The 21,488-nt window shown below is 44.5% G+C and overlaps 1 protein-coding gene across 5 annotated transcripts in view; it reads left to right on the top strand.

Moving 5' to 3' along the window:
* LOC121569407 (echinoderm microtubule-associated protein-like 4) overlaps window positions 1–21,488 on the top strand; it is a 116,476-nt gene that overhangs the window by 54,445 nt on the left and 40,543 nt on the right. For all 5 annotated transcript variants that reach the window (XM_045214237.1, XM_045214236.1, XM_045214235.1 and 2 more), the window contains exon 2: window positions 19,443–19,625. In XM_045214237.1, coding sequence (XP_045070172.1) covers window positions 19,443–19,625 — 183 coding nt within the window. The remainder of the gene's footprint in view (window positions 1–19,442; window positions 19,626–21,488) is intronic.

Below are 21,488 nucleotides of genomic sequence, written 5' to 3'. Positions count from 1 at the left end.
GTTTCGTCAACAACAAGCTCGGTGGCAAACTGGGCGTGGCACTGGGCATGGCATGAGGTGGAGAGAGAGAGACGCAGAAAAAGAGAGACCGTACAGAGAGAGAGAGAAATAAAGAGCGATAGTGGCTCGGGCTGTGTGGCTGTAGATGGAGTGAGACAGAGAGTTAGGTAGAGAGAAGGAGGGGAGTGTCATAGATCATAGCGGTGTGTCCATAAGTTAATTTGCCTCAGTAGGCCTGCACGGCTGGGGCGGGTGGTTCTGGGAGCCGGTTAGGGTGTTACTACTTCCTGGCTTTGTGCTTGAACTAACATGGCCATGGCCAGGCAGTACTGTACCAGTCCATGTACTGCTGGTCAATGAGTAACTAAAACAACACGTTGTGTGTGTAATATGTAACAATGTTCAACAGTTTATATTAGTTGATATGAGTCATTTCTATATACAGTGTGTGTATGTAGTGAGTAGGCACTGAGTAGGGCTGTCGGAGAGGTTAGTAGGCCAGTTGGTATTCTGGCTTCTTATTACAACACTTCATTTGGCAAATGCTGTCCCTCCCTTTTCTTTCACCCTCCCTCACTTCTCCCCCATGTTTAGGTACTCTTCGTACCCCCTTCCCCGTGCCGCCTTCCTTCAAAGTACACACACTCCTCAAATTAAAGACAGACATAAACAAATAAAATCAAAATAGTGGTGGTGTTGAGTGAGCAGCAGCAGTTTGAAGGAGAAAAGACTGTCAACAATTTCAGATCCAAACTTTGTTTTTTCCGCTCTCACTATATCATACACACAGATTTACACATGCATAATTATAGGCAGACATATGTTCTAGAGCAATCAGATGCTTACGCACACGCACACAATAGGTATCTGATCTGTGTGGTGTGTAAGAGTAAGGGTTTAATAGAGCAGGAGGTGCTGTGTGTTAGGCTCTCTGCCAACTGGGAGAATCCCCTCTCCGAGAGCATTCACAGAAGGCCTGATTCAAACTCTACAGTTCTTTCTTCAGTGTGTGTGTGTGTGTGTGTGTGTGTGTGTTTTGTGCTGATAGAGCTGTAAAGTGTGTATGTGTATTGCACTGTGATTGAGTACAGGTCATTTTCAAGTAAAAGGACCAATGAGCACCAACGTGAAGTTCATAGGAGCATGTCAAATTGGGTGTCAAATGAAAGCTAAGAGTCTGTATTTTTTAGGAAGTAAGGCATATATACATTTGTCAACCATTTTCCATTCAAAAAATTAGGAATAAGCAAAGGATTTGATTTCTGGTCAAACTTTTTCTGGGAAAAGGGGTCTTAGAAAACATCTACCAGAAAGTCTTTAAAAAAAATAATAATGTTGAAGTAAAGACCCCTGCCAACTAATATCAACATTTATATTTAGTTTTGGATAACATTTTCTGACTTCTGTAAGTAAGAAACATTGCATTATGCCTTGAAATTCCGTTACCAAAAACACACACATCTTTAAGATATTTTCTCATTTCTCTCCCTCATGATGAGGGAGGATAATGAAAGTTCACAGAAGTAACAAGTAAAGGCAGACCTATCATTTAGTTATATCAATTTTGTTTATGAATTACTAAATTATTAAAACTCAAAATTCTGTTACCAGATCGGTAGCGGAATTTCTGAAAAATTGGTAACGGAATTTCTGCAATTGAATTGGCTACAATGGGAAATAATAGTAGTCACAAATCACAGTTGGGTAGAGAAGTTTAGACAGTACTGTACAGTAGAGTTCAGTAAAGAAAAGTAGAGTACGGTACAGTAAAGTACAGTACTGTACACAGTAGAGCACACTAAAGTTGATTACACTATAATGTACTATATTGTACTGTACTGAACTATACTCTACTGCACTGTACTGAACTATACTGTACTGTACTGAACTATACTCTACTGTTCTGTTCTGTGCTGTGCTGTACTGAGCTCTACTGTGCTGTACTTTGATGTCCAAACTTATGAAACATAAACTTCTATGATTGGTTCAGATTTTGTCCGGACCAACCAAATTTAGTCTTGTTTGGGGGCAGAGCTCATTAAAATAATAGCCAGTGTGTAGAATAATACCCAAATATGCAAAGGAGGATATAGCTTATTTACCCCTTTGTGTACCTATTTAGGATACATCACCATGAAGAGAATGACATTCATATCCATAATTATGCATTTCTGTGTAGTACAGCTCAGGGACCCATGATGAAATTCCGTTACCGCAATTCCATTACCGGGTGTAAATCCACTTCACTTACTGTAGTTCAATAACCAAAATAGATTTGTGTCATGTCATAGCAAACATCGTTGAATCTTAATTCGGAGCAAATTGAGTTTTTGGAAAACGTGGATATTGTAAAAATGTCAGTGTAAATTGTTAAAAGTAGTCCTTGTGCATAGAGTTGTATGGTTTGTTAAACTTTGAAATCAGGGTTTTTTGTTTGGCATACATTTTAAGTGAAAAAATCTGAGTCTCAGCACAATTCCGTTACTGTGGAATTCCCCTACCGTGTCGTGTGTGTGTAGCGGGGGTATAGCATTCTCATATAGAGCCGTGAAGTATGTGTGTGCATAGTGAGTGTGCTCTGACAAGACTGTGTGTGTGTAGTGACTGAGTGTGTATTACAGTGATTGTTGTAAAGTGTGGTTGAGCACGGAGCTGTGTGTGCAGCTTCTCTCTGCTTATCCAATCTCCTCCATCATCAAGATCCTTGCTTCTCTCTCTCTCGCTCTCACTCTCTCTCTCTCGCCCAAAAAGAATAAATGTATAAACTTGCATACAGATATGTTCTGTTTGCTCAGACACACATGCATTCAGTTAGTGTGAAATAATATGTTTTTTTCTTTAACAACATGTTTTTGACCACTGTACATAAATATACACTCAGTTTATTAGGTGCACCCATCTAGTACCGGGTCTGACCCCCCTTTGCCTCCAGAACTGCCTGAATTCTTCAGGTCATGAAAACGTGGCTCAATTGGTATCAAGAGACCTAACGTGTGCCAGGAAAACATTCCCCACACCATTACACCATCGCCACCTGTCTGTACGGTTGACACCAGGCAGGATGGGGCCATGGACTCATGCTGCTTACGCCAAATCCTGACTCTGCCATCAGCATGACGCCACAGAAACTGGGATTCGTCGAACCAGGCAACGTTTTTCCACTCCTCAATTGTCCAATGTTGGCGATCGTGTGCCCACTCAAGCCGCTTCCTCTTGTTTTTAGCTGGAACCCGGTGTGGTCATCTGCTGCAATAGCCCATCTGTGACAAGGACCACGTGACTCACTGTCTGTAGGAGCAAACCATTTTCATGAACTGGGTGGTGTACCTAATAAACTGGTCACTGAGTGTATGTCATCAATGGATTTCCTCCAAACAGTATGAGAGAGCAAGTGGCAAGGGTTAAAGACAGAGACAGATTCCAATAAAGAGAGGGATAGAGAGTGATCGTGAGATGAGGAGAGTGATGATTGACTTTGTCAAAGCATGGCTGTGCTCCACATATCATTATGAAAGCTAAAACCTCAGACTGAAGTGTGTGTGTGTCTCTGTGTGTCTCTGTGTGTGTGTGTCTCTGTGTGTCTGTGTGTGTGTGTCTCTGTGTGTCTGTGTGTGTGCGCGGTAGCGTGTCTGTGTTTGTGCATGTGCATTTTTTTGGCTTACTGTAATACTATCTATTGCCAGAGGCTGGGATCATGAATCAGCGCATTATAGGTGCACACTGCTTTCACACACTCCTACTGCCCTTCCTTAATCTCCATAATCTCTCCCTCTCTCTCTGTGCGTGCGTGCGTGTGTGTCTGTGTGCATTTGTCTGTTGGAATTTTAACACGTGTGGTTTCTCTAACCCAGTCCCATTACAGACTCAGTCCCAGCGTGTCCAATGAGGGAATGAGATGACCTGAAGGCATGGTTAGAACAGATACCGAGTCCCGAGTGATCTGACACTGTCCAGCACACACTGTGTGTGTGTCTGTACATGGAGATATAAGCGCAACGAATAACATGTGAATATGTAAATCCAGCATGGCTGTCCCTCCGAGTGTGATGAAGAGATGGAAGGAGGGGGGGCGGGGGAAGAGTGAGTCCTCCAGTAGAAAATGTCTGTCAAACACTGACAGGAAAGTAACCTGGGCTGGGAGAGAGCAGAGTCCATGACTGCAAAGTGATTCCATACGAAACCAGGACAAAAAAAGACAATGATATTGGGATTCTTATTAAATGTAATCCATAGAATGTACCTTTGGAAGAAGGATTGTTGACATATATTTGACATTTGTATCTAAAAGCATAATTGAGAAATCATTTTGGCCTTACCAAGACCTCCTTTAAGACTCCATAATGTTTCATCTGTAGGTGTTACAAAGCAACAATTTGTGTCATATGAAGCTTTACCATTTGCTCTGTAATATGAGTAGTCTTTTTATTTCCATAACAATAATCATAAATATGGAAAAATATAAACATGAATATGGAAAAACACAATGCTTGATTTGGCAACATTTTCTATATATTGTTGAACATAATATAGTCTACGGACATACAGTTGAAGTCGGAAGTTTACATACACCTTAGCCAAATACATTTAAACTCAGTTTTTCACAACTCCTGACATTTAATCCTAGTAAAAATTCCCTGTCTTAGGTCAGTTAGGATCACCACTTTATTTTAAGAATGTGAAATGTCAGAATAATAGGAGAGAGAATGATTTATTTCAGCTTTTATTTATTTCATCACATTCCCAGTGGGTCAGAAGTTTGCATACACTCAATTAGTATTTGGTAGCATTGCCTTTAAATTGTTTAACTTGGGTCAAACGTTTCGGGTTGCTTTCCACAAGCTTCCCACAATAAGTTGGGCCCATTCCTCCTGACTGGTGTTACTGAGTCAGGTTTGTAGGCCTCCTTACTCGCACACGCTTTTTCAGTTCTGCCCACAAATGTTCTATAGGATCGAGGTCAGGGCTTTGTGATGGCCACTCCAATACCTTAACTTTGTTGTCCTTAAGCCATTTTGCCACAACTTTGGAAGTATGCTTGGGGGTCATTGTCCATTTGGAAGACCCATTTGCGACCAAGCTTTAACTTCCTGACTGATGTCTTAAGATGTTGCTTCAATATATCCACATAATTTTCCTTCCTCATGATGCCATCTATTTTGTGAAGTTCACCAGTCCCTCCTGCAGCAAAGCACCCCACAGCATGATGCTGCCACCCCCGTGCTTCACGGTTGGGATGGTGTTCTTCGGCTTGCAAGCCTACCCCTTTTTTCCTCCAAACATAATGATGGTCATTATGGCCAAACAGTTCTATTTTTGTTTCATCAGACCAGAGGACATTTCTCCAAAAAGTACGATCTTTGTCCCCATGTGCAGTTGCAAACCGTAGTCTGGCTATTTTATGGCGGTTTTGGAGCAGTGGCTTCTTCCTTGCTGTGCGGCCTTTCAGGTTATGTCGATATAGGACTCGTTTTACTGTGGATATAGATCATTTTGTACCTGTTTCCTCCAGCATCTTCACAAGGTCCTTTGCTGTTGTTCTGGGATTGATTTGCACTTTTCGCACAAAAGTATGTTCATCTCTAGGAGACAGAACGCGTCTCCTTCCTGAGCGGTATGACGGCTGCGTGGTCCCATGGTGGTTATACTTGTGTACTATTGATTGTACAGATGAATGTGGTACCTTCAGGCGTTTGGAAATTGCTCCCAAGGATGAACCAGACTTGTGGAGGTCTACAATTTGTTTTCTGAGGTCTTGGCTGATTTCTTTTGATTTTCCCATGATGCCAAGCAAAGAGGCACTGAGTTTGAAGGTAGGCCTTGAAATACATCCACAGGTACACCTCCAATTGACTCAAATGATGTCAGAAGCTTCTAAAGCCATGACATAATTTTCTGGAATTTTCCAAGCTGTTTAAAGGCACAGTCAACTTAGTGTATGTAAACTTCTGACCCACTGGAATTGTGATACAGTGAATTATAAGTGAAATAATCTGTCTGTAAACAATTGTTGGAAAAATTATTTGTGTCATGCACAAAGTAGATGTCCTAACCGACCTTGCAAAACTATAGTTTGTTAACAAGAAATTTGTGGAGTGGTTGAAAAACGAGTTTTAATGACTAACCTAAGTGTATATAAACTTCCGACTTCAACTGTATCAAAGTTCCAGAGTAGGATCTCTGCTACTTTTAGTGTTATGATCCAATTTGTAAGCATTACCAACAGAGTGAATGTGAAAAATGGATTCAAAATGGTCACCCTCTGCTGGTGATTTAAAGTAGGGATGGGGGTGTGAAATAATTGCACTTTTCTTTTGTGGTGGGGGGGGGGTATTTTACCCCCTTTTTCTCCTCAATTTCAATCTTGTCTCATCTCTGCAACTCCCCAACGGGCTCGGGAGGTGAAGGTCGAGTCATGCGTCCTCCAAACATGACCTGCCAAACCGCGCTTCTTAACACCAGCCCGCTTAACCCGGAAGCCAGCAGCACCAATGTGTCAGAGGAAACACCGTTCCCCTGACGACCGAGGTCAGCTTGCAGGCGCCCGGCCCGCCACAAGGAGTCGCTAGAGCGCGATGAGCCAAGTAAAGCTCCCCGGCCAAACCCTCCCCTAACCCAGACGACGCTGGGCCAATTGTACGCTGCTCTATGGGACTCCCGATCATGGCCGGTTGTGATACAGCCCAGGATCGAACCCAGGTCTGTAGTGATGCCTCTAGCAATGCGATGCAGTGCCTTAGACTACTGCGCCACTCGGGAGGCCCCATAATTTCACAATTTGAATAGTATCATGAATCTTTGTCGGATATCTGGATATTCTTAATACGTGTTTTTTTATTTTTTATGTACGGTTTTAACCTATGCACTGCGGCGCGAGGGATAGAGGCTGACACTCTTGCTGCAGAGAGGCCAGTGTGAGATGGGACCGAGCAGATGGAGGGAGAGAGAGGGAAGCAGTAACGTTAGTCAAGGCAACTCGGCTACAGCCAAGACTAGCTAACTTGTAGCAGCCACAATGTTATTTATCATCCCATATAACAGTGCCTGTCTTGACTGGAGTAGCCAAGCCTAGAGAAGCTAGCTCTAGGTAAGCTAATTGAGGCTACATGATGTGCTTTCTCCCCAACCCCATTCAGATAAAACAACAGACTACCTGTTGGTTGCTCATTGTAGCCTACTCCTAATTTCGTGAACTTTTAAACAGCAAAAATATTTTCTAAGTGGCAAATATTTTTGAAAAATTCCAATCTGTTTTTTGGGCCCACCACAGCACAGAGACAGCCTTAGTTAAAGTGGTAAATTATCTTATAGCCAACACAGATGCCAAACACCTCTCTGTCCTTGTACTCTTGGATTTAAGTGCTGCATTCGACACCGTTGACCATGATGTCCTTCTGGACAGACTGGAGAGGTGGGTTGGCCTCTTCTAAATTGGTTTAGGACCTATTTAACCGGTCGAGAGTTTTTTGTCGCCCTTGGTGAACATAACTCAGAGAAAATGCATATCACGTGGCGTTCCACAAGGTTTGATTTTGGGTCCGGTACTGTTCAATTTATATATGTTACCCCTTGGCTACGCAGACGATACACAACTTTACGTTTCTGTGTCACCAGAGGATTTTAGCTCCACGGATAAATTATTAAACTGTATAAGTGATTTAAATACTTGGATGACTCACAACTTCCTCCAGCTAAATCAAGACAAGACTGAGGTACTTATTGTTGGAGCCAAAGCACAGAGAGTGAATCTGGCCACACATTTTAATTCACAGGCCATAAAGGTAAAAATCCTAGGTGTTATTTTAGATTCTGAACTCAATTTTGAATCACACATTAGGAATGTGCGCAAAATAGCTTTTTACCTACCACCTGAGGAACATTGCCAAGGTGCAGCCGTTTCTCTCTCAGGCTGATACAGACAGACTCATTCATGCTTTTATTACAAGCAGACTTGACTACTGTAATGCTCTCCTGTCTGGTCTACCCAAGAAAGCCATTGGTCAACTGCAAAACATACAGAATGCTGCAGCACGGGTACTGACCAAGACCAGACGGAGAGCACACATTACACCGGTTTTAAGGTCTCTGCACTGGCTGCCTGTGAGTTTTAGACTACATTTTACGATTCTTCTATTGGTTTTTAAATCAATCCATGATTGTGCACCCTAATACATGTCAGACATGCTTTTAAGTTATGTACCCAGTAGGTCCCTCAGGTCCTTTGGCACTGGCCTTTTAACTATCCCAAAGCCTAGGACCAAGAGGCATGGAGAGGCAGCCTTTAGTTACTATGCCCCTAGCCTCTGGAATAGCCAGAGAACCTAACCTGAGGGCGGCCGAAACTGTGGACATTTTTAAGAGAGATCTTAAAACATACCCTTTTTAGCTTTCCTTTTCCTTAGGATGCTTTTTAGTTGTTCAGTTTCTATTGTTATTATTTCGTTTTGTTTCCTCTTATGTTTGTTGTGTAGTAAATATTTCAGTTTTTATTTTCATTGTTTTTATTAGTTTTTTCCTGGGATGCACATTGTGTTGCATTCCGTGTCTGAAATGTGTTGTTTAAATAAAGCTTGATTTGATTTGATTTGATGACCTCCTGTTTGAAGTGTTAAACCTCCTATCAATGGGGCTAACATGGATAAATACAGGCTTACTCAGTTAGAAAGAGAGAGACCGTATTCATTGTCTGTATTCATGAAGTTTCTCAAAGTAGAACTGCTGACATTTAGCCTTTTAGAACATTATCAATAAGATTATATGGACAGGGGCGAACTGATCCTACAGTACCAGTCAAAAGTTTGGACACACCTACTCATTCCAGGGTTTTTCTTTCTTTCTTTTTACTATTTTCTACACTGTAGAATAATAGTGAAGACATCAAAACTATGAAATAACATATATGGAATCATGTAGTAACCAAAAAGTGTTAAACAAATGACATATATTTCATATTTGAGATTCTTCAAAGTAGCCATCCTTTGCCTTGATGACAGCTTTGCACACTTGGCAGCCAGGCCCATCCACTGGGGAGCCAGGCCCTGCCAATCAGAATATGTTTTTCCCCCGCAAAAGGGCTTTATTACAGACATAAATACCCCCCATAACGCATACGTTTTATCAACAACAGATTATGGTCAATAATATCAGAGGCTGCATTGAAATCTAACAGTACAGCTCCCACTAATCATATTATCAATTTCTTAGTCATTTGTGTTAGTGCAGTACATGTTGAGTGCCCTTCTCTATAAGCATACTGAAAGTCTGTTGTTAATTTGTTTACAGAGAAATAGGATTGTATTTAGTCAAACACAATTACTTTTACAACAGTTTGCTAAGAGCTGGCAGCAAGCTGATAGGGCTGCTGTTAGAACCAGTAATGGCCGCTTAACCGCTCTTGAGTAGCGGAATGACTGGCTTCCCTCTACGCCTGAGGACAGACACTTTCCTCTAGACTCAGATTAAAGATATGACAGATAGTAGTGTCTATAGAGTCCGTTATCATCCTCAGTAGCTTTCCATCTAAGTTGTCAATGTCAGGAGGTTTGTCATTATTAATCGATGACAATCATTTTTCCACCTCTCCCACACTAACTTTTCAGAATTCAAACTTACAATGCTTTTCTTTCGTTATTTGTTTTTTTATGCATGAATACGATGGCTCACAGTTTGTTGTTGGCATTTCCTGCCTACGTTTTCTTCACTTTGCCAAAGAAGTAATCATTAAAATAATTGGAAACATCAAATGGTTTTGTGATGAATAAGCCATCTGATTCGATGAAATATTTGAATTTGTCTTGCTGCACATACTTTCATTTAAAGTACTCCAAAGTTTTTCCCCCATCATTCTTTATATCATTGATCTTGGCTTCATAATACAGTTTCTTCTTCTATTTGTTGAATTTAGTCACATCATTTCTAAATTTGCAGTAAATCAGCCAGTAAGATGTGCAGCCAGACTTATTAGCCACTCCTTTTTCCCAATCTCTTTCAACCATACAGTTTTTCAATTCCTCATCAATCCATGGAGCCTTTAAAAGTTCTAACAGTCCGTTTCTTAACAGGTGCATTGTCACGCCCTGGCTCTGGGGACACTGTTATGTTGAGCCAGGGTGTGTAGTTCTATGTTCTTTATTTCTATGTTGGCCTGAGTGACTCCCAATCAGAGGCAACGAGTGTCAGCTGTTTGCTGGTTGTCTCTGATTGGGAGCCATATTTAAACTGTCGGTTTTTCCTTTGTGTTTTGTGGGTTCTTGTTTCTAGTTGGTTGTGTTTAACCGTGTACTGTCACGTTACCGTCTTTTGTTGTTTTGATCACGTTTCGCTAATAAATGAGTATGTTTGCCTGCAACGCTGCGCCTTGGTCTACTCCTTACTCTGACGATCGTGACAGAAGAACCCACCAAGACAGGACCAAGCAGCGTGAAGAGGAGAGAGGATGGACCTGGGATCAGTCGAGTAGGAGTCTCGATTGGGCCAAGCCAAGGGAGGAGCAGAAAGGTTGGACTTTGAAGCAGTGGAGTGAGTGTCTGGCTAGAGACATGGAGACCTGGTCCACGGGTAGGAAAGAACCCCAGAAAATTTTTAGGGGGGGGCTCACGACGTCGGGGCAGCAGGAGGCCGCGATAGAGCGGTCCAACGGGTTGGCAGAGGAGGCCGCCAGGTTACGGGGGCCACTGGTCGAAGAGGGGATGGAAGGTGGAGAGGCACGGCGAGAGGTACTGGGGTGTGTTACCAGTCCGGTCCGGCCCGTTCCAGATCCCGGTGTAGGGCCAGTGGTGTGTGTCCCCAGTACGGTCCGGTCTGACCCTGCTCCCGCACCAAGTCTGTGGTGCGTTTCGTCAGCCCTGTCCGGCCCGTTCCTGCTCTCCGCACCAAGTCTGTGGTGCGCGTCGCCAGCCCAGTCCGGCCCATTCCTGCTCCCCGCACCGAGCCTATGGTGCGCGTCGCCAGCCCGGTCCGGCCTGTTCCTGCTCCCCGCACCAAGTCTGTGGTGCGTTTCGGCCAGCCCTGTCCGGCCCGTTCCTGCTCTACGCACCAAGTCTGTGGTGCGCGTCGCCAGCCCGGTCCGGCCTGTTCCTGCTCCCCGCACCAAGTCTGTGGTGCGTTTCGTCAGCCCTGTCCGGCCCGTTCCTGCTCTACGCACCAAGTCTGTGGTGCGCGTCGCCAGCCCAGTCCGGCCCATTCCTGCCCCCCGCACCAAGTCTGTGGTGCGTTTCGTCAGCCCTGCCCGGCCCGCTCCTGCTCTCCACACCAGGCCAGTGGTGTGCGTCGTCAGTCCAGCACGGCCCGTGCCTGTTCCACGCACCAAGCCAGGGGTGCGTATCGTCAGCCCGGTCCGGCCAGTTGCTACTCCACGCACCAAGCCAGGGGTGCGCATCGTCAGCCCGGTCCGGTCCATTCCTGCTCCACGCACCAAGCCAGGGGTGTGTATCGTCAGCCCGGTCCGGCCAGTTGCTACTCCACGCACCAAGCCAGGGGTGCGCATCGTCAGCCCGGTCCGGTCCATTCCTGCTCCACGCACTCAAGCCAGGGGTGTGTATCGTCAGCCCGGTCCGGCCAGTTGCTACTCCACGCACCAAGCCAGGGGTGCGCATCGTCAGCCCGGTCCGGTCCGTTCCTGTTCCACGCACCAAGCCAGGGGTGCGTGTCGTCAGTCCGGCTCCGGCCAGCGGGGCCAGACCGGACCAGGGGTACTTTGGGGGGTTGGAGAGGGAGTGGGGATCGGGCCCAGAGCCGGATCCGCCGCCAAGGCGGAGTGCCCACCCGGTCCCTCCCCTGTGGTATTTAGTTGGCGCGGTCGGAGTCCGCACCTTTAGGGGGAGGTACTGTCACGCCCTGGCTCTGGGGACACTGTTATGTTGAGCCAGGGTGTGTAGTTCTATGTTCTTTATTTCTATGTTGGCCTGAGTGACTCCCAATCAGAGGCAACGAGTGTCAGCTGTTTGCTGGTTGTCTCTGATTGGGAGCCATATTTAAACTGTCGGTTTTTCCTTTGTGTTTTGTGGGTTCTTGTTTCTAGTTGGTTGTGTTTAACCGTGTACTGTCACGTTACCGTCTTTTGTTGTTTTGATCACGTTTCGCTAATAAATGAGTATGTTTGCCTGCAACGCTGCGCCTTGGTCTACTCCTTACTCTGACGATCGTGACATGCATGTTTATCAATAATTGGAAGAAGCAAGTTCATAAATTCATGAAGTGCAGCAAAATATTTTGTATGATCTCTTATACACTATTTTAGGCCCAGCTTTTGGAACTTTGGTTCTTGTATATAGCCACTCTTTTGTGATCACTGCATCCAATAGTTACGGATACTGCTTTAGAACAACGTTTTGACATTTACATTTACGTCATTTAGCAGACGCTCTTATCCAGAGCGACTTACAAATTGGTGCATTCACCTTATAGCCAGTGGGATAACCACTTTACAATATGTTTATTTATTTTTTTATTTCCTAGGGGTGGGGTAAGGGGGGGTAGAAGGATTACTTTATCCTATCCCAGGTATTCCTTAAAGAGGTGGGGTTTCAAGTGTCTCCGGAAGGTGGTGAGTGACTCCGCTGTCCTGGCGTCGTGAGGGAGCTTGTTCCACCATTGGGGTGCCAGAGCAGTGAACAGTTTTGACTGGGCTGAGTGGGAACTGTGCTTCCGCAGAGGTAGGGGGGCCAGCAGGCCAGAGGTGGATGAACGCAATGCCCTCGTTTGGGTGTAGGGACTGATCAGAGCCTGAAGGTACGGAGGTGCCGTAACCCCTCACAGCTCCGTAGGCAAGCACCATGGTCTTGTAGCAGATGCGAGCTTCAACTGGAAGCCAGTGGAGTGTGCGGAGGAGCGGGGTGATGTGAGAGAACTTGGGAAGGTTGAACACCAGACGGGCTGCGGCATTCTGGATGAGTTGTAGGGGTTTAATGGCACAGGCAGGGAGCCCAGCCAACAGCGAGTTGCAGTAATCCAGACGGGAGATGACAAGTGCCTGGATTAGGACCTGTGCCGCTTCCTGTGTAAGGCAGGGTCGTACTCTCCGAATGTTGTAGAGCATGAACCTACAGGATCGGGTCACCGCCTTGATGTTAGCGGAGAACGACAGGGTGTTGTCCAGGGTCACGCCAAGGCTCTTTGCACTCTGGGAGGAGGACACAACGGAGTTGTCAACCGTGATGGCGAGATCATGGAATGGGCAGTCCTTCCCCGGGAGGAAGAGCAGCTCCGTCTTGCCGAGGTTCAGCTTGAGGTGGTGAGCCGTCATCCACACAGATATGTCTGCCAGACATGCAGAGATGCGATTCACCACCTGGTTATCAGAAGGGGGAAAGGAGAAGATTAGTTGTGTGTCGTCTGCATAGCAATGATAGGAGAGGCCATGTGAGGATATGACAGAGCCAAGTGACTTGGTGTATAGCGAGAATAGGAGAGGGCCTAGAACTGAGCCCTGGGGGACACCAGTGGTGAGAGCACGTGGTGCGGAGACAGATTCTCGCACGCCACTTGGTAGGAGCGACCTGTCAGGTAGGACGCAATCCAAGAGTGAGCCGCGCTGGAGATGCCCAACTCGGAGAGGGTGGAGAGGAGGATCTGATGGTTCACAGTATCAAAGGCAGCAGACAGGTCTAGAAGGACAAGAGCAGAGGAGAGAGAGTTAGCTTTAGCAGTGCGGAGAGCCTCCGTGACACAGAGAAGAGCAGTCTCAGTTGAATGACCAGTCTTGAAACTTGACTGGTTTGGATCCAGAAGGTCATTCTGAGAGTTCTACAGTATTAGTAAAAATGTGATCAATACATGTGGATGATCTTGCATTGCTTGCTGTTTGGGGTTTTAGGCTGGGTTACTGTATAGCACTTTGTGACATCTGCTAATGTAAAAAGGGCTTTATATATACATTTGATTGAATGTGATTGACTGTAGTGTTTGTAAACACCCTGGTAGGTTGATCAGATTACAGGCACTGGTTACAGTGAGGAGATTCCTCTTGAGCATACAGCTTGATGAAAACCAGTCGATATTCTGGTCCCCAATAAAGTAGAGCTCTCTGTTTACATCACATACACTATCAAGCATTTCACACACATTATTTAGATACTGACTGTTATCACTTAGTGGCCTATAGCAACACCCCAAAATAATAGGCTTTAGATGAGGCAGGTGAACCTGCAACCACAACACTTCAATAACACTTGACATGAGATCTTCTTTAAGCATTACAGGGATATGGTTCTGAATATATAAAGCAACACCTCCCCCATAAGCAGTCCCGTCTCTTCTTTAGACTCTATATCCTTGTATTGCTACTGCTGTATCATCAAAGGAATTATCTAAGCGAGTCTCAGAAATTGGTAATATATTAATGTTATCTGATGTTAGCAAGTTATTTATTCCATGAACCTTATTTCTAAGGCTACATATATTAATATGGGCTGTTTTCAGCCCTTTCCTGGGTAGCTAATCAGTGATAGACATAATATGTAAAATAGCAAACAAAGCAAGAGAAAAAAAACATTCAGCAGTCCATTATCAGTTGGTGTGTGTGTGTGTGTGTGCTGCGGGGTTGAAGCTACAAACCCATAGGTTTGGCTCTCTCATCCCTTCCAGGCTTTTGGGAGGGAGGGTGGACAATGAGTCTGTCATAGCGGATGTAAGCAATGTCCCCACGCGCTCTGGCAGCTTTCATGGCTGGGATAAGTTCTTTCCTCTTCTGACGCACAGTTTCAGGATAGTCCTCATTGAGGAAGATGTATGTTCCTCTCAAGTTCTTGGCTCTTTCCAGAACAGCTACCTTGTCCTTGAACCTCAGGAACTTGACCACTATCGGCCTGGGCAGGTGGTGGGTTTTCCAGTCCTGTGGGCATGCTCCACTTCAATCTTTCTGTGGTCCATCTTCAGTTTCTCCGAGATCATTTCCCTCACTTTGTCCTCAGACTCCGTCCAGGTCTCATGTGGAGATTCTGCAATTCCGTCCACAACCATGTTGTTCCGCCTTGATTGTCCCTCGAGATAATCAGATTTCTCCATCATTATTATCATGGATTCACATATAGAACTGATTGTCCTCTATCAATTACTTACTGTCATCTTGCCATTATCCTGTTTAAACTCATCAAGCTGACCCTGGGAGAACTGCAAACTGTTCTTCAGGTCCTGGACCTCTGGTCAGGTCGTCCATTCTTTTATTAGTTGACTCCACCAGTATTTGGACACAACACTTGAAGCTATTTTCTTGTTGTTGTAACAACCTCTTGTAGAACTCTTTTTATTTGTTTAAAAGATAATTCACCTGTCATAGAGAGACACCACTGTCCTCAACGGTACTCCCACTGGCTTTGGTGTTTGTCATGGTAGCAATGTAGGCTACGCTGTTACTCCTCGCAGTTCCAGACAGGGAAGATGGAAACGGCAACAAACAGCAGGATCTAGACAGCCACAAGCCTGGGACAATCTGCGGTCCCAGCCACAAGGGCTAACCGCGTCGTGGGCTTCATTCAAGCCCTCATGCCTGTGTTTTCCACTCTTTCCATATTGTTTCACAGTGGGGCCTTAGGGAAATCACCAGATGTGACAAGTAGACCTATACAGACAAGCAGAAATCCCACTCTGGAACTTTGATATGCCCGTAGAGTATATTATGTTCAATAATATATTGAACAATTTTGCAAATCAGATGTTTTATATTTTCAATGTTCATGTTTCTATTTGTCCATATTCATAAACTAGTCATTACAGAGCAAGCGGTAAAACTTAATATGACACAATTGTTTGCATTGTAGCACCTACAGATGAAACATTATGGAGTCTTAACCTTTTCACACATGAGTTCCAAATATGTCTAACAGTCGCCCCAGAATGAGTATTTTTATGCAGAATTTCTCACTGTTCCAAAATGTGATTGTTACGCAACAGGACAGTTACCCACACTGCCCTCAAACTAAGGCACGCTGCCTGCTAATTATCTATAGGCTATGTTTCAACTTGTCAATTTCAAATTATTTTCTAACAACAGTTTGAATTGAGGTGTGTTCCACATCTTCATTAATTTACATAGAAGTAGCCCATTTCATGGTTGCGGACAATATATGTTTGAGGCTTTACTGAGAAGGACAAACTTCTCTCTTCAACTAGAGCCCAAGCACTTCCCAAGTGTTTCCCCAGATGAAGTATGCAGACATTTGCTCATCTCTAGTCAGAAAAGAGCTTGCACAAAGTTTTCCCCCTGGCACATTTTCTGGCTGGCGCCCACATTGCCTTCATTGTTGTATTCATTACTAATAATAACTTTGGATATGTGTGCGTTCCTATCAAAGTAAGTGCCTTATTACGTTATCTTTATAGTTTCTGTATATCGTGTTGTCGTTTCTACTGTAGCACACCGTTTGTATGGAGCATCATGTATTTACGGTTTTATTCACGTTTTCAAATACTGGTGACAAATCATGCATTCCGATTCTTGCATAGATTGTAATGGACACATACAGTGAGGGGAAAAAAGTATTTGATCCCCTGCTGATTTTGTACGTTTGCCCAATGACAAAGACATGATCAGTCTATAATTTTAATGGTAGGTTTATTTGAACAGTGAGAGACAGAATAACAACAAAAAAATCCAGAAAAACGCATGTCAAAAATGTTTAAATTGATTTTCATTTTAATGAGGGAAATAAGTATTTGACCCCTCTGCAAAACATGACTTAGTACTTGGTGGCAAAACCCTTTTGGCAATCACAGAGGTCAGATGTTTCTTGTAGTTGGCCACCAGGTTTGCACACATCTCAGGAGGGATTTTGTCCCACTCCTCTTTGCAGATCTTCTCCAAGTCATTAACGTTTTGAGGCTGACATTTGGCAACTCAAACCTTCAGCTCCCTCCACAGATTTTCTATGGGATTAAGGTCTGGAGACTGGCTAGGCCACAACAGGACCTTAATGTGCTTCTTCTTGAGCCACTCCTTTGTTGCCTTGGCCGTGTGTTTTGGGTCATTGTCATGCTGGAATACCCATCCACGACCCATTTTCAATGCCCTGGCTGAGGGAAGGAGGTTCTCACCCAAGATTTGACAGTACATGGCCCCGTCCATCGTCCCTTTGATGTGGTGAAGTTGTCCTGTCCCCTTAGCAGAAAAACACCCCCAAAGCATAATGTTTCCACCTCCATGTTTGATGGTGGGGATGGTGTTCTTGGGGTCATAGGCAGCATTCATCCTCCTCCAAACACGGCGAGTTGAGTTGATGCCAAAGAGCTCGATTTTGGTCTCATCTGACCACAACACTTTCACCCAGTTCTCCTCTGAATCATTCAGATGTTCATTGGAAAACTTCAGACGGCCCTGTATATGTGCTTTCTTGAGCAGGGGGACCTTGCGGCCGCGGCAGGATTTCAGTCCTTCACGGCGTAGTGTGTTACCAATTGTTTTCTTGGTGACTATGGTCCCAGCTGCCTTGAGATCATTGACAAGATCCTCCCGTGTAGTTCTGGGCTGATTCCTCACCGTTCTCATGATCATTGCAACTCCACGAGGTGAGATCTTGCATGGAGCCCCAGGCCGAGGGAGATTGACAGTTATTTTGTGTTTCTTCCATTTGCGAATAATCGCACCAACTGTTGTCACCTTCTCACCAAGCTGCTTGGCGATGGTCTTATAGCCCATTCCAGCCTTGTGTAGGTCTACAATCTTGTCCCTGACATCCTTGGAGAGCTCTTTGGTCTTGGCCATGGTGGAGAGTTTGGAATCTGATTGATTGATTGCTTCTGTGGACAGATGTCTTTTATACAGGTAACAAACTGAGATTAGGAGCATTCCCTTTAAGAGTGTGCTCCTAATCTCAGCTCGTTACCTGTATAAAAGACACCTGGGAGCCAGAAATCTTTCTGAATGAGAGGGGTCAAATACTTATTTCCCTCATTTAAAATGCAAATCAATTTATACAATTTTTGACGTGCGTTTTTCTGGATTTTTTTGTTGTTATTCTGTCTCTCACTGTTCAAATAAACCTACCATTAAAATTATAGACTGATCATGTCTTTGTCAGTCGGCAAACGTACAAAATCAGCAGGGGATCAAATACTTTTTTCCCACTGTATGATGTGTGTAAAATACTTTTTGGATGGTTGTACTGATTATGATGAGCTAATGCTAAGCTAAATGCTAGCTATGTGTGGCACCATGTTTGTTGACATCATACAATGCATTCTGGTTGTCACGTAAAAGTCTGTGAGACCAAAGATGTTATAACAAAACGAGGTGAAGGAATGGTTCACTCGACTGACTTAGATTGTAACTATCGTTACTCAGGGTTGCCATCTCAGACACTCTTTCCAGGGGTTTTATTTTTATTTTACTTATATACTTCTCCTGTGTTTGCCCCTCATTTATTGATAAATCCCCCATCATAATAATATTTCCTGTATCATATCCCCCCACGATACCTTCACCCATTTCTACCCCCCATAGACTTGAAATCCCCCACAAATGAAATTAACCCCTCCCACAACCCCCCCTAAAATGGTTTCTCCCAAATCTGGCAACCCTGTTTAACTTTCGCGCTACGGTTAGACTAGGCAGTAGGCTTGTATTTGGGGTGATGATCTGTACATAGAAGATTTGGTAATATGCTGAAAAGTGGCCAAACTAAGTTCATATTTTTTGGGCAATGGGCTTTGACTTTGTTTATTTGCGTTTTATAGTGAATTCTGGGATTAGGGAGTTTTTGCTTGTCAAACATAAACAAACATGGCTGCCATCATATAAAATGTAGCTGTTGTTAGCTTAGCTGACACGCATCTATTTTCTAAACAATATTACATTTCTCCCTTGTACTCACTAGAGATGTGGTACATTGAAGTCTAGCTGTTAGCGCAACCTGTTATTTAGACTGGTTTATGGAATGAGTTTGGCTGTGATGTGTGATGCTTGGATGATGAAGTTTGCATTTATCTTTTACAATAAAAGGTCAAATTAAGGAATAAAGTTGTGAAGACCTTTATTTCCCATCAGTACAAAATATTGTTTAGATGCTTTTCAGACAACAATACTGTTTAGACGCGTTTGTTGCATCACACTTTCTGTTGCTACGGTTCCAATCACATATTTGCGATGGTACGCTGCAGGGGCCACTCAACAATGATCACAAATATGTGATTGTACACGTCAAAGGGTTGAAGGAGGCCTTGGTAAGGTCAAAATGTTTACATTATTTCTTAAGATACAAATTTCAAATACTGTATATGTCAACAGTCCTTCCTCCAAATGACCTTTCTATGGATTGAATTATGTGAAATCCCCCGAAATCATGGGCTTTTTTTTCCTCGTTTTGTGAGGAATCACCCACCTATGCTGTGTATTTGGAGATGTGGGGTCTCTTTGGTGGGTGGATGTCTAAATGTGTGTTGTCTACAGTATCTAACCCAGTCTCCTCTCGCTCTGTAGATGACAGTATCTAACCCAGTCTCCTCTCGCTCTGTAGATGACAGTATCTCGGCGGCGAGTGCGTCTGATGTGCAGGACCGTCTGTCGTCTTTGGAACTGCGTGTCCAGCAGCAAGAGGATGAGATCACTGTGATGAAGGCGGCGCTGGCCGACGTGCTGCGACGCCTGGCGCTCTCCGAGGACACGGCCACCACTGCCAAAAAACAGACTAGCACCAAAGGTAGTCAGTCACCCCTTGAACCCTGACCCCTGAACTGTCTGTCGTCACCATCACTGTCACCATCTGATGTACTCTCATGATTATACCTGCAATCTGCAGGTTTTTTGCAAACCCTCAGAAATCTGCATGGGTAGGTTCTTAAAACCAACCTGCAAGGGGCAATTTAACAGGGGCAGTTTTACAAACTGATCATGCACTGTCAAATCCATCTGCACTAGCTTCTGTACCATTTACCATAACTTCCCTCCAGCAATGGAAATTCCATTCATCACCACTTTCCCAATGGCTCATTCAGCCCCTCTCCTCTCCCTTACATTTCGTCACCAGGTCGTAGTTGTGAAAGAGAGCGCTATCCTGTATTCCTCCACTTGTGTTTACATTAAGAGGTTCAGGATGGAGCCTGGATCTGTTAACAGTTCCACTCCGACCTTGACCCCCGGCTTCTATTACCCTCTCAAACCGACACACACCAACACATGCTTACACATCCCATTCAATCACAATCTAACATTATATTCTCCATGACGAATGTGCTCCATTTTCTGTCACACAATTATCCAACCTCTGGTTAACACATGAATACTGTGCCCTAGCCATTCCGCTCTATGAGCTCAGTGATATATATGAGAGAGAGAGAGAGAGAGAGAGAGAGAGAGAGAGAGAGAGAGAGAGAGAGAGAGAGAGAGAGAGAGAGAGAGAGAGAGAGAGAGAGAGAAGAGAGAGAGAGAGAGAGAGAGAGAGAGAGAGAGAGAGAGAGAGAGAGAGAGAGAGAGAGAGAGAGAGAGAGAGAGAGAGAGAGAGAGAGAGAGAGAGAGAGAGAGAGAGAGAGAGAGAGAGAGAGAGAGAGAGAGAGAGAGAGAGAGGAGAGAGAGAGAGAGAGAGAGAGAGAGAGAGAGAGAGAGAGAGAGAGAGAGAGAGAGAGAGAGAGAGAGAGAGAGAGAGAGAGAGAGAGAGAGAGAGAGAGAGAGAGAGAGAGAAGAGAGAGAGAGAGAGAGAGAGAGAGAGAGAGAGAGAGAGAGAGAGAGAGAGAGAGAGAGAGGCGCCTGTTTGTGGGTGTGTCGGCAGGGGGGCCTAATTGTGGATAATGGATCATTATCTGTGTGAATGGCGACTCGGCAGCCTTGTCCTGACATTTTACTTTCTCTAATGGAGCCAATTACTGTATATGATCATGTGGAAGTCTCTCTCTGGGAAGTGTCTTGGCTGGGAAACCATGCATGGGTCCTTGATAAAGAGATATCCTGGCCCTGTTAAAATTCTTTTAAAAAATGCATCCTTTCTTCCTTTCCTGAGGTAACCACTGATCCAACATGTATAGAGTGAGAGCATGTTTCCATTTCTATGCTTTCACCTATCCATTCATTTCAAATGAGTAATTCCTTCAAGGAAATAAGGATGCACTTGAAAAGTATTGGAACAGGACCCTTACTGTATATCAATGGTAGGATAGGAGTTACTGTATTGTGTGACAGCACTCACCCTGTGTCACCCTTGCTTAGCTCTTTTGTGACACATCCCTCTGTCCATCATCTGTCACTCCTCCCTCCAGCCCCCTCTGATCCCTTGTTCCGGTCAGCTCTCCATTCCGCTGGTCACCTTTTTATCTCATTATGACGTCACTCTCCTACTTAATACTAATAATCACCATAGTGACGACCCCTGGCAACCCCTTGCTGTGTGTGCGTACTACTCTAGTGAGTTAGTCAGCACTCCTGGCACATTGACATTGACTGATGTTATTTAGGGGTTATTGAGTTGATGTGTTACGGCATTGGCAGTTTGGCACATACAGTGGCAGAGCTTTGTGTCGTGGGCAGTAATCTGGGACTGAAGCAGACAGGAAGCAAAGGAAATCACATGGTT

The sequence above is a fragment of the Coregonus clupeaformis genome, unplaced genomic scaffold, assembly GCF_020615455.1.
Source record: "Coregonus clupeaformis isolate EN_2021a unplaced genomic scaffold, ASM2061545v1 scaf0220, whole genome shotgun sequence".
Lineage (NCBI taxonomy): Eukaryota > Metazoa > Chordata > Actinopteri > Salmoniformes > Salmonidae > Coregonus > Coregonus clupeaformis.
The sequence above is the reverse complement of the archived record's forward strand: the minus strand, read 5'-3'. Positions and strand labels throughout refer to the sequence as shown.